Source organism: Trachurus trachurus (assembly GCF_905171665.1).
Source record: "Trachurus trachurus genome assembly, chromosome: 5".
Lineage (NCBI taxonomy): Eukaryota > Metazoa > Chordata > Actinopteri > Carangiformes > Carangidae > Trachurus > Trachurus trachurus.
Window position 1 is genome coordinate 4,270,006 of NC_139896.1, and position 13,447 is coordinate 4,283,452.

General features: G+C 43.6%; 1 protein-coding gene across 1 annotated transcript; it reads right to left on the reverse strand.

Moving 5' to 3' along the window:
• Positions 1-4,459: 4,459 nt before the first annotated feature.
• On the reverse strand, positions 4,460-12,167 carry LOC310985699 (plasticin-like; the record flags this gene model as incomplete). Its single annotated transcript, XM_083971320.1, has 9 exons — positions 4,460-4,546; positions 4,707-4,780; positions 4,984-5,036; positions 5,929-6,149; positions 7,000-7,125; positions 7,228-7,392; positions 7,618-7,713; positions 8,340-8,400; positions 11,590-12,167. 9 exons carry the CDS (start codon positions 12,165-12,167, stop codon positions 4,460-4,462), a joined length of 1,461 nt encoding a protein of 486 aa, XP_083827446.1.
• Positions 12,168-13,447: the final 1,280 nt, after the last annotated feature.

Below are 13,447 nucleotides of genomic sequence, written 5' to 3' on the forward strand. Positions count from 1 at the left end.
CGTTCTTGTCTGCCTCTCGAAATCACCATGACCATGAGGGATGATGTGCACCGTATCTGCACAATAAGTAACGCACACATTACATACGAGATGACCAAAGCTGTAATGATTAACCATCTCGCTGTTGTTTGAAAACGCCAGTCTACCGCCTGGCTAATAGGTCAACCGGAGAAGGAGCCGTATTCACCTGCTGAAACGACGCATATCGCCACCTGGTGTTGAGGAGGAGGACACGTTCCCATCAGTTATTTGATTATCATGACAACATAGCAAAGCACTGACAAATAAGACTGATGTGAACATTCATATCAAACTCTGTAACACACTCATCACACAAGCCACACATGCTCTCTCTGTGTGATGGCTGGGTAGCAGACAGTCTGAGGACAGAGAGCTTTCAGGTTGATGTTTATAATAATGAAATACACCAATGAAACTGTGCTAGGTCTCTGCTGTACGTCTTGACATATCAGCTGTTAAGCTGTAATAGAGGAAAACTCAGCTCGTGCTCCAGTCATTTAAAAAAAAAGGTAACTCTTTACAATAAGGGTCCCTTAATTAACGTTAGTTAGTACATTAATAAGCATTAATATATAAACTAATTGAAGGCCTGTAAATATCCTGCATTAAAATTAACAGAAGACATCAAAACGAAGTTTGTTTCCAGTGGATCATTTCAAAGTGAAAACACAAACATAATCCATTGCTAAAGTGCCGTTTTGCCTGTTCCCTCCTTGTTGTGACTCGCAAAAGTGAAAGTGAAAGTAAAGTGAGAGCCGGGTTCCTACCATGCTCCTCAAAGCTGCTTAGTGCCAGAGAAAGAGATACAGACCCCCTCAGGCCATGACAGAGGTGTCATTCAACTTGTTGTAAGTCGATGTATCATCACAAAAGTTATGAAAATATTTTATGAAGGTTGAAAAGTTACTTAGTGTTGGTTTAATTTATTAACTAACTTTGAGTAGTAAACATTAATTAACTGCTTACTAATAGGCTACATTAATTATTGTGTTTCCTAATCCTAAGTAATGCATAATAATGATTGTTAATATATCTGTAAACAGTTAATTAATGCTTAATAATGTGCTAACTAACGTTTATTAAGGGACCCTTATTTAAAGTGTTGCCAAAAAAAAACAAAAAAAACTCCGGTACAGCGACTGGGCTAAAATGTATGCGGAAGGACGCTGTACCACTGGTCCTGCTGCATACCTGACGTGGTGCTGCACACCTGTCGCTCAGCAGCATACCTGATGCTCTTTTTTTTTAAACTTGGATAGTTCCACAGCCAACGTAGTGCCCTTTCGGATCTCGGATCCCTCCTCCAGACTTAAGGTGAGCGTGTTACTGTACATGACTACTCACTTCCTGCTTGTGCCTGTAGTACTGTTGTTGTGTTATGTTGCTTTTCCACTACACAGTCACGGCACGGCTCGGTAAAGGTGCTTTCCCACTTCAGCTGAGTTCTCTAGTTCCTCCTCAGCGGGGGCCGGGTCGTCGCGGGGCCGCATTGTCCGTCTCTCTTTTTTCAATACTCTCGTCAGCTCCAAACTCACTTGTCTGTTCCTCGATTACGGACCACGGCATCGTTTTCCGCACGGCAGTCATTTAACTCAGGTGAAGGAATAACAGTATCGGTTCAGATCAGCGGTCGCTGTTGCTGCTCTGTTTTTGAAATTTCCGGGTTTGATTCACATGTCGGTGACAACGCTCTGCCTAATCAGTGGAAGGCAGTCGGCTGACGTCACGTTTTAGTATCACTTCGACTCGCTTGGAACCAGGGCCGAGGAGGTACTAAAAATAGTACCTGGTACCAGGTACTAGGGCTTGTGGAAAAGCAAAAAAAGCAGGCCGTGCCACGCCGTGCCGTGCTAGTGGAAAAGCGCCATTAGACTCTCTCTATCCTCCATCTAGTTTTGTGTTAACTTAACCGATTTAAGCACCACTGTACACTACGCTTGGTATTTTACACACGTTTCTGTCACTTAAGTCTTTAACAGGACTTTGTATTTCCTCACTCAATTCGTAATATTTGCCGCAGGTCCGCTAGCTAAACGTTGGTTCCAGGGTGCCATTCCGAAGGGCCGCCACTCCGAACGTTTACTTTAATTTGTCGGAATGCCGACCCTTAATTATTTATGGGAAAAGGGTGCCATTACGAACCTGAAAGAAAGGGTGCCATTCCGAACCTGAAAAAATCTTGAATGGTTTACGGCACGGAGTAAACAAGTCTAGTTGCGGTGGTAGCGTAGTGGTCAGAGCATCTGCTTTTGACGCGGTGGATCAGGGTTGGACTCCCGGGGGAGATACATATTAACTGCGATTTTATTGGCCTCTACCTAACCTTTTTACTAAACTTAACCAACTCCTTTCTACATTGCCTAAACCTAACCAAAGCACAGAGCAAGGACATTTATTTTCAGCAGGAGTGCCGCGGCTGCATCAGACCATGGATGTAATGCATCAGACTCGCACCTGGGTGAAACTTTGGAGGCGGAGGCGGAGGGGGAGGGGGAGGGGGAGGGGCCGGTCGGGCGCTGTCCCCGCGGCGCGTCGTGTCAAGCCGGGCAGGAAGTCAAACCACGAGAGAATCCGGTCAATTTTCAAAATAAAACACATTCGGAACGGCGGCCCCTCGGGAAGTTCGAAATGACGGACCTTCGGGAATTTTCGGACTGGCAGACCGTCGGAATGGCGGTCCTTCGGAATGGCGGTCGCCCCCCCCTAAACGTTACCTAGCATACTAGCTATGGCTGCTCCCTCTCTTTCCGCTTCTCCCTCCCTCTCCTGCTCTGTGTGCCAGATGTTCAGTTACTCCTCTGCCTCCTTTACCGATAATGGTACATGTATTTGTAGTCCTGGAGGCAAGGCTTATTAGCGAGTTAGAGTCCTGGTGTAGGTACCAAATGTGTCCGGGCTGCCAGAATTGTCCGGGGCCCTGCGCCGTGTGATGATGTGGCACGCCATGATTGGCCGTGATGACGTGTTGCATTATCATTGGCTGGACGTTTACCCGGCTAGGATAAATACACAAGAAGTGGGCTCAGTTTCAAAGTGTATTTTGTATTGAAATTTCTTCTGCTTGTAAGATTTGTAATATTATAGCCGCTTTTTTTTTTTAACACTGTTAACCTGGAAGAATCGGCTCAAAGAATCTGAAATCTTTCATTATGGGTGGTAGACCAATGTCTGTGAGGACCATGTATGAAAAGGAAATGTGAGTATTTGCTTTGCAAGTCGATTTACAGTAGCTATTCACCTCAAAATTTCCTGCATGTGCTCCAAAAATGTTGTTAGGGGGGCCACTAAAAAGTTATTCTGGGGCCGTGTTTGTCTTTGCATGTGTTTTCTTTCGCTGCAGTGTGTTGAGTGTCTCATGTGGCCATAGTAGGAAAACTCTTTTCAATGTAGAGCACCTGTCTGTGATGTCACCTGAAGTTGAAGTATAATTTTCCTGACTGTCTAACTTAAAACTGCATGTTTCTGCATACAGAAAAGTGGTTGTGTTTGATTTGTGACTTACAGTTTGTGCCTTAAATGCACAATTAGAATAATAAGTAATGATGACCTTGGCTTGTATTGGAACAAAAACACTGGAAAAAAATGTATTAACACAATTGTTTTGTCACTCCATAAGCATCACACACACACAGCACAGATGAGCTCCAATTAACTTTATTTGCACTTAACATGTTCATTCATCAGTCGTGCCAGATACACACAACATTGCAAAGCACATTCAGCAAAAGCCTTTTCAGTTGGTGACTTGTCACATTTTCACTGTCACATTTTCTCTGTGCGTTACATGTTCATCATGAGTGAGACTCGGAGGTTCGTCTGCACAATAAGAGGTTATTAAGCGAAGCGTCTAAAATAAATAATGCGAACGTGTTAAAGTATTCTCAGTCTGTCTTGTAAGGTGTGTGTTGATTAAAGGGCAGTGTCTGACAGTTTGTTAGTAAGTCATATCTACGACACAAACGTCTAAAATCCTGCTTTTTTTTAATGTATTTCTTTATTTTCTTTTTCTTTTTTTAAACTAGCTACTTTCAAGCCTGCAGTTTTAATACTTGGCTACAAATGTGTGGTCGTCTAAGGAGTCCACGGGATTGCACTGTAAATCAAGGCCTCAGGTGGTTCGTTAATAAAGTGTTTTTTTATTTGCCTAGCCCTACAAGATGACACACGTGTTAAGCAAAACAGTCGGGGTGGCTGAAATAGCACCAGAGTGACACTGTCTAAAGGGATTCATTCGTCAACATTGCACCAAATACTGAGAGACTCTGCTAGACAGATAAACACATAACTAGTGGGAAAGAGGGCTATATGCATCAGTCTGTCTTTTCTTTTTTGTTTTTTTTGCAATGTTTTTCTTTATTTTTTCATGTTTTTTTATTCCTTTTATTTATTTATTTTTTTGCTACCATGGCACTGGCTTTTACAGTTTTTCCTAATCATTTTATTCATCCTTGTCGTCGTCGTCCTTGTCTTTTATATCAGTGCGGCCTGAATCCCTCTCGGTCTCCCTCCTGGACTCCTTCACCACCTGACGGGAAGAGAAACAGTCAGATAAGATCATTTTTAATCTCATATACTGTATTTGTAAGTAACTGATGCTATTATTATTATATATTCCTTACAATTTCCATAATGCAAACAATATCAAACTAGTTATTTTTGCATTATGTCTTGTCATTTGTTTGTACCTCTCCATCTCTAGTCTCTACTGTCTTTATCACCACAGTCCTCTTGCTCCCACTGTCTGGAATCTGTTCATAGTCTACGAAAAGTCAGATTAAAGCGTCGCTGAGAATTTTTCTTACATTCAAATACAATATATATATATATGTATTTATGATTCGCTCCAAAAGTTGAATCATAAATGATCAATTTGATGGAGTTGATGTATGAGTGAAAATGAAATGAGTGAAATGGAGCTGTTAGATTGTTATCATCTTATATTTGATCTGAGATCTGTCTTACCTCGGTCTCCAAGGTGATTGCTCATGCCGATATTTAAGATGGGGACAGTGATCCTAAACAGGAATATGAGGAATATTTTGTTATAAAAATTTTTTTAAAAAGGCCTCTGAGATTATTAACTTGACAGATGAGGTGCGTTTCCACTGCAGGAACTTAGGGGTAATTTTACGGGGCCAGATCGAAAAAAAAAAAGTCCCAGTGGGGTTTGAGATTTACTGTGCTGATTGGTCAGACTCAAAGCAGGATGTGACGCGAGAGAAAGAGAAATCCCCGGAATAAGCAGCATTTTTAAAAGCCAACGTTACTAAAAATGGGAAAATGGACGGAAAAAGAGAGAATAAGTCAGTAAAAGACGAGAGTAGCAGTAGGCCTGGTAAAAAAAAAGTGTGATAAATATGCGATCACTGGATTATGTGACGATCGAGGCTGCAAACACTTCTTTTTTTATTTTACAAAGAAGAGTTCCCGCACACATAGCCAACTTGCAGAATTTATTGCAACGTTTCGGTACTCAACCTTTTTCAAGCTTGAAAGTGTACTAGACCTTTTTCAAGCTTTTTCAAGCTTGAAAAAGGTCTAGTACCGAAACGTTGCAATAAATTCTGCAAGTTGGCTATGTGTGCGGGAACTCTTCTCTGTTCAATTTGGACTTAATTGTCACCCTCCGACGCACCTGCCAAGGAAATAGATGTGCGAAGATTTTTGCTTTTTCTTTTTTTCTTTTAGAAAGCGTCTATACTGCCGGAAAAAACAACAACAAGAGCAGTAAAAAAAAAAAAAACCCGCTGCGATGATTGTCATAAAAGCCCGGTGGGTCCTGTCTGCAGTGCCTCCCTTTACCAGGAACTCCTGCAGTGGAAACGCGCCTATGTAGACTAAAATCTGAATCACATAAGAAGCATAAAAGTAAAACTAAAACACAGAGAGTACTGTACAGTTCCTCACCTGCTCTCCTCCCCCTCCAGGAGTTTACGGTAAGTGGCGATCTCGATGTCCAGAGCCATTTTCACGTTGAGCAGGTCCTGGTACTCCCTCAGGTGGCGAGCCATCTCCTCCTTCAGGTGGCGGATCTCATCCTCCAGCCGGCCCACGTTGTCCTGGTAGTTGCCGATCTCGTTGCCAAACTGGTCCTCCATCTCGCGCATCTGCCTCAGCAGAGCCTCGTTCTGGAGACAAAAACATGTGAAACAGTTTTTTTTCTCATATCCACCACTTTATTTTCCCATGATCCATTGCGTCGCACCACAACGGAAGTCGGTTTTAGTAGCATTCTAGCGAGCGGCTAACTGGTAGCGTTAGCAGCTAACTGGTAGCGTTAGCCACCGGGGTAGGCACCAAATGTGGGGGCTCTGGGCTGCCAAAACCGTTTTGACTAAATCTGATGTTTGTTAAGTCTATAAAACGAATTACTGAACAAACATTACTATTTCTGTGTGCACGTTTTTGTAATTAGTCATGGTTATCATTATCGTAGTTGTTAGCTTTGCTGCTGCTGACAGCTAAGAGCAGCAGCTAAGCTAACAGCAGCAGCAAACTAACATCAGGACGTCAGCTGTCAAAACCCTCCCGTTGTCGGACACGACATGAAACTACTCCAGTTAGCTCAGTCATGTTGGAACTAGGATATCCGCTGGAAAAAATGTTTTTTTCATGAGCCGTTTATTGAGTTATTGTTTATTGACACTGCTAACGGCTAACAGCTAACGGTTAGCCCAGCTCATCTAAAATGTTTGTTCAACAATTCGTTTTATAGACTTCATAAACATCAGAGTATAGTCGCAACAGTGATATAGTGACTATAAATGTGACATAAAGCTAAAACCTCGTCCGTATTGTTCTCATTAAAATTACGTGATGATTATAAATAAAGTCATCAGGGCCGATGTCTATCAACCAGTCTATGCTATCAACAATACAGTAGCCTAACGGTGGAATGGAGTGTCATGGCGACACCCAGCGTCAGTGGTGGATAGGTAATGATACATGCATAACAGCTAAGTATAAACAGAAACTCACCGTGTTCTTCAGCGCATCGACTTCACAGTTGAGAGACTGAATCTGCCTCCTGGACTCGTTGGCGTCCTGCTTGGACTGCCTCAGAGCGTCGGTGTTTCGCTTTGCAGACTCGGTCAGATCGGCAAACTGTAGATGAAACACACATGATGAATCAATCACCATCTTGTCCCCCAACCCCACACCACACACTCCTCCTCCCTCTGATTGTCTGATGATGTCCTACTGTACCTTGGACTTGTACCAGTCCTCAGATTCCTGCATGTTCTTCTGAGCGATGTTCTCGTATTGAGCCCTGATGTCCCTCAGAGCTCCGGTCAGATCGGGTCTGACGGTGCTGTCCACCTCCATCTTCAGCTGCTGCGTCTGGACGCTCACTTGCACATCCTGGATCTCCTGATAATTCATGAATGGATGCAAAATGAGCAAAATACAACCAGAAACTCAAAAATGCTCAAAGAAAAAACCATGCATGCACCCCAAAAACAGAAATTAGGATGTGGTTTAAGCTTCTTAATTCCACCACTGATGATCATCTCCGTCAGCGTCCAGGTATTTTACAACAGCGTGATGCAGGGGTCTGAATACTTTCTGAAGCACAGAAGAAGCAGCATCACTTACTTCATCATGGATCTTCTTAAGGAATTCAATCTCGTCCATCAGAGACTCGATCTTCCTTTCCAGCTCCAGACGGGACAACGTCGCATCATCCACATCCTACAAAAAAACAAAAATAACTGTAGTATCTCGATTTTCTTTTATGCTTTGACCACATAGAATATATTTCATCATGCTGAAATGATTATTAGAGGATGTGACAAAAAACTTGAACAATCGGCACCTGAAATATCATACGTTTCCTTTAGTATAAAGAGTCTGGAAAGGCTAAAAATTCAACTCTAACTTCAGGCAACAACTTACAATGATTCAACAACTTTTTTTTTAGGATAAATTAACAGTCAGAAAAGTATTTGCACATCCAAAATGTTAGATGCAGGTGCATAGGAAAAGGAAGAAGGAGGTCCTGTGACACTGCTCTTGCAAATCATCACTGTTTAATGATGAAACTGAAGTTTTGTTCATTATTAAACACTGTTACATTAGAAAAAGCAGAGTTACGGGATCTTGTTTTTCTTTTTCTCAGGATAAATGAACAGACAAACAGGGGTTCAGGTGGATGTTTTTGTCCTGGGTCAGTGTGACATCTGTATAAATCTGCTCTGTCATGTTACATTATTAAACAGCTGCTTTTGACCTGTTACATGAGCCTAAGGACGCTGTAATCGATACGATCATCGCAGCCTCACACGGTGAGCGCAGCAGCAGCAGCAGCATGTGTTTACCTTGCGGAAGGCAACCAGGTTGTTCTCAGCATCTGCCCTCTTCTGGGTCTCTTCATCCAACCTTCAGGGACAAAGAGGAAACAAAAAGGAGACAAAACATGTTGATTTCTTTTTTTTGTGTGTGTTTTAAACCAAGAACACTCTTTCTTTCTTTCTTCTTTCCTTCTCTCTCTCTCTCTGTCGGCCTGTCGTGAGGTTGCACCGGGGCATCAGCTGGCAAAAAGCTTCCTGGATCAATTTGTTAATTCACTCTCCTGTAAAAAGGGTTTTGGGAGGTCGCCCAGTGGGATCAGAAGCTGCTCCTTTCAAACTAATGTGGTTTCCCCCCTCCTCTCCCCCTCCCCCCCTCCTTTCCCCCTCCATCCTCCTCCCTCTCCCCCTCCCACAGGTCAATAAGGTCACCCAGACACTCAATAAGGTTATGTACACACACTTCCCCTCTCCTCTCTCTTTGTGTTTTTAAAAGATTTTTAAATAGTCGTTACACCGGCAGCGACTAGTACTAGTAGACCGTCTGAAGTTTGATCTGCCGTCACACAAGATGTCGTTTCTGGAGATTTAATTAATATGATTAATATGATTTTTAATTCTATTTCAGTCCCGATGTCTTATCATAATTAAATTATCATAATTACATTTCTCTCATAATCTAAAACAATGGCTACTGGATAACCAAAAGTTGCCAGCACGTGTAAAAGCAGGGCACTTGTTACTCAGTTAGTCTCTTAAAAAATGTATTTTATGTATTGTAACGCACTCAATTTATGGAATTATCTTAAAATCTTATGGAATATGAATTGTGGAATTTTAAAATGTTTTATCGTATTTTGGATCTTGTATGACTTAGCTTCTCTCTCCATTGATTATATAGGATAGGGTACACCTTTCTCAGGTGTGTTAGGTCTTTTTAGATGTGGAAACTGTGTTTTTGCATTGTCTATGTGTTGTCTACTGTCTATTTGTGTATCACTCTTGTATAGTAGTCTTGTGGTCTGTGTTTCCTATGTATTTGTTAGGCTATATGTTACATTGGTTGGGACTGCAGATGGAAATTAGCTGTGAGCTAAATCTGGTGCAACCATCCCTTTATTTTCTGCAAATGATTCATGTCATTGCACAATGTCCCTTTAATAAATCTAAATGTTTCTGCAAATCCACTTACACTCTGCAGTGACTCATTGCTGAATTATCTCCCAATGTGACCAACACATGAATGAATCGGACCATTACTGCAAATAACTTTTCCCCTTTTGACCGATGGTTCTGTCTGGACGCAGGAGGACTCGTGTCCAGACTGGACATAAAGTAGATTAGTGTTGGGTGGAGAGAAGAGGAGGGATGGAGGGGGTGAAGGGATGGGGCTGCTCCCTCATCTTTAATTCATGTGCAGCTACGCGGGGAACCTTTTGTCCTAATGGGGTCTCTGGCACCGTCCCATCAGATTTAAAAAAAAAAAAAACACACACACACCTAATGGAGTCATCGAGTCACATTGATTTTTCCTGACGCTGTTCTCACCAACGCCTGATACCCAACCTCTCTCTCTCTCTCGCTCTGCTCTGCTCCCATTTCCTCTCTCTCTCCATCTCCCACCCCACCCTCCCTCCTCCTCCGCTGGCCCCACCCTGTGTCCAGTCTCTCCATCCTCCTCGTCCATCCTTCATCCTTCATCCTCCTTTCCCTTCTTTTCCATCTTCCTTTCGCATCAACACAACTGTGCACATTCGTTATCGTTAAGGAACTCGTGCGTCACCTTCTTTACTTTATTTACTGTAGCATCAACTTGTTCAAAAAAAAAGATACAGGGAGGAGGAATACTGACCAACACCAAAGCTTTTCTTCTGTCTTTTAAAATTGTCTTTTTTTTTCTTATTGTTTGTTTTTTCTCAGTTATCTCTTACTTTTGTAATTTTGTGTTGTCTCCAATAGCATACCTGTATGTATATAGCAGGCATAGGCATTTATGTGTATGTTGAATATAATAAGTATGTACATGAATTTATACCTAAATTAGAAATATAATGAATATATTAGTTATTACATAGTAAAAACCTATTACATAATGATACAGTGACCAGGAAGTTTGTAATTAGGGGGTGGGATTGAATAAGTTCATACTTCTTCTCACTCCTTTCTTATATGAAATATACATATATTATATTGTTTGTGGTTAGATGACCACTTTTATTTTTATTTTTTTTTGTTTTTGGTTGTTTTTGTTTGAATAAAGACTAAAAAAAAGACAAAGACATCAAGGAGCTTGTTGCTCTTTTCCCTTCTCGTCACTTTCCTGCAACTTGTGCACAGAATCAGTCTGGTGCACGTGATGCAGTGCAACGTGCCTGTTGTATCATTGTCGTTTATCGTTGCTGCTGCTGTTGTGCCACGCCCTACACCACCCACCACCCACCACCCACCACCGCCACCGTCTTTACTGCCGGGACGCCCCCAAGGGACTCTTTACCTGCTCTGTGCTTAAAAGTGCATTGTGTGCAGCACAGGACATTACGAGCGTGTTGGTGTAGTGATGGATGCGACGTGGCGGCGACGCCTTTCGTCTTCATGTATATTGAATTTCCCAGCAATGCGGGATCAATAAAGTATCAATCAAATATCGACTGGACAAAGCCACAACAGAGCGATCGTGGGATCAACAGGAGGGAAACACTTGGAAATGTTCTGATCGTTCTGATTCTGAGACGTCCTCAGATTATTATTCTAACGTTAAACACTGAAGCAAAGATCGTGTCTGTACCTGTCGGTCGTATCATCTACATATCTAGAGGAGCACCGAGCTTCAGTCGTGATGGTTACGTCTTCATGCAACACTTCCTTGTCTCATTGTATTGTATTGTATTTCATTAGCAGCATATTAAAAAGTGAAACAACAACAAAAAAACATACAAAGTATACAGTAGATAAAGCAAATGTGCAAAACCCCTAAGGCCTTCCCTGTCTCATAAAAGTGCATTGTGTGCAGCACAGGACATTACGAGTGTGTCGGTGCAGTGATGGATGTGACGCGGCAGTGACGCCTTTCGTCTTCTTGTATATCGACTGGACAAAGCCACAACAGGGCGATTATGGGATCAACAGGAGGGAAACACTTGGAAATGTTCTGATCGTTCTAACGTTACCACTCAAGCACAAATCAAGTCTGTACCTGTTGGTCCAAACATCTACGTATCTAGAAGTCGTGATCGTTACGCCTTCATGCAACAACACTTTCCCTATCTCTCGTATCACCAACCTCTGCTTGAGCAGGGCCATGTCCTCGGCCAGGTTGTCCCTCTCCAGCTGGTACTGGTCGCGCTCCTTGCCGATGCCGTCCATCTGGCGGCGCATCTCCCTCAGCTCCTCCTGGAAGATCTCGGAGGCGCGGTTGGGCTGGCCGTGCTGCTGCTGGCCCTTGAAGGTGTTGAGCTCCTGCTGCAGGGCGCCGTTCTGCTGCTCCAGGTAGCGCACCTTCTCGATGAAGCTGGCGAAGCGGTCGTTGAGCTCCTGCAGCTCGGCCTTCTCGTTGCTGCGCGTGGCGAGGAACTCCTGGTTGACCGCCTCGGCTAAGGTGAAGTCCACCTTGTCGTAGGAGAGGCGAGGCGGCTGAGCGCTGGGCCGGGAACGCTGCTGCTGCGCATGGTGGTGGTGGAACGTGGTGCTGCCGACGGTTGGGCGGCCCATTACGGGTGGCGACGAACGCATCATGTAGCGTCCGCCGGGGCCGCCGGGCATCCTGGAGGAGACCGGGGAGTAGGAGCTCATGGAGATGTGGTGAGGGCCTCCAAACGTGCGCCGGTAGGAGGTGGAGGTTTGCATCGAAGAGTGGCTCATGATTTCGGTTTTCTCTGCCGGCGAGGAAAAGGACGGACGGACGGAGAGAAGAGCTGGAAGAAGAGAAGAGAAGAGAGAGGAGAAGAGAGAGCTCGGTGATGATGCTCGTCGTGAAGCAACAGGACATCCGACTGGAGGCTGCTGGGGGTTTTTATGCACTCAAGCTGCTGGCTATCCCATCATCCCATCCTCACCCTCCCCTCCCTTCCTTCCTCAATCACTCATCAGCATACAAGCCACTCCCTATACCCTACCCTCCCTTCCCTCGGTGTGTTTTCCGTCTCACTCTCCTCCTCCTCCTCCTCCTCCTTCGTCTCGACTCTTCCACCCTTTTAACCAGAGCACTTGGCTGAAGGCCAGAGCAGCTTCCACATCGGTTGCTGCTTTGATAACTAAAGATGTCTCTTCCTTTTTGCCTCTCCCTGATTTAATCCTTCATTGACACTTTGCACCGTTACTCACTTCTCTCTCTCAGTTTTCGTTGTAGTTTCTCCAACGTGAAACTTCAATTCAAGAACATCAAGGATTCTGTTACCTGCTTCCCAATAAGAAAATGTGAAATTCAAGCCTAAAATTGAATCAAACGGATTCATTGATTTGATTTTTTTCTCCCCCCCACCCCTCGTCTCTTTTCCATTTGTCTCCCTCTCTACCCTCTCTGTCTGTCTGTCTCTCTGCTATCTGTCTGTCTCTCTCTCCTTTTACAGTAATGGAATACTTTATTGATATTCTGGGCGTCTGGGGTTAGAGCCATGACTCTGCAGTTATTCTATCCTCTATCCTTTTCAAACACACTGGATCCAGTTAATCCCTGTTGTCAGAGTACGAGTTGCATGGCAAAAAAAAAGAAAATGGCTCCAGATATTTTCCATGAACATTTTGTGGGTGGTTTCGGTGCAGATTGTTCGAATCGTGTTGAGTCAGAGGTCACAGAAGAAGAAGAAGGAGAAGAAGAAGAGGAGGAGGAGGCCGACGCTGCAGCAGCTTCATGAACTCAATGACTTTATTTTCCCCCGGTGGCGTCATCATCAATATTAGTTTTATAGTTTGGCATTTGATGGGATCCTGGAAGCAGCGGCATAAAACCAACCTATTAGCACAGTTCAGAGCGGATGTTGTTAACGCACCCCGTTCTGGTAGTTTCTGCAGAGTAGATGAAGTTGAGTCCAAGGTGTTAGTGCCTGGATGAGGATTTCAAACATTACTGTATCTGACAAAACAGCATCTTGCATCATGAAACACGGCGCAATGTAAAGGACAAAAGAGTGTGATCAAGGAAT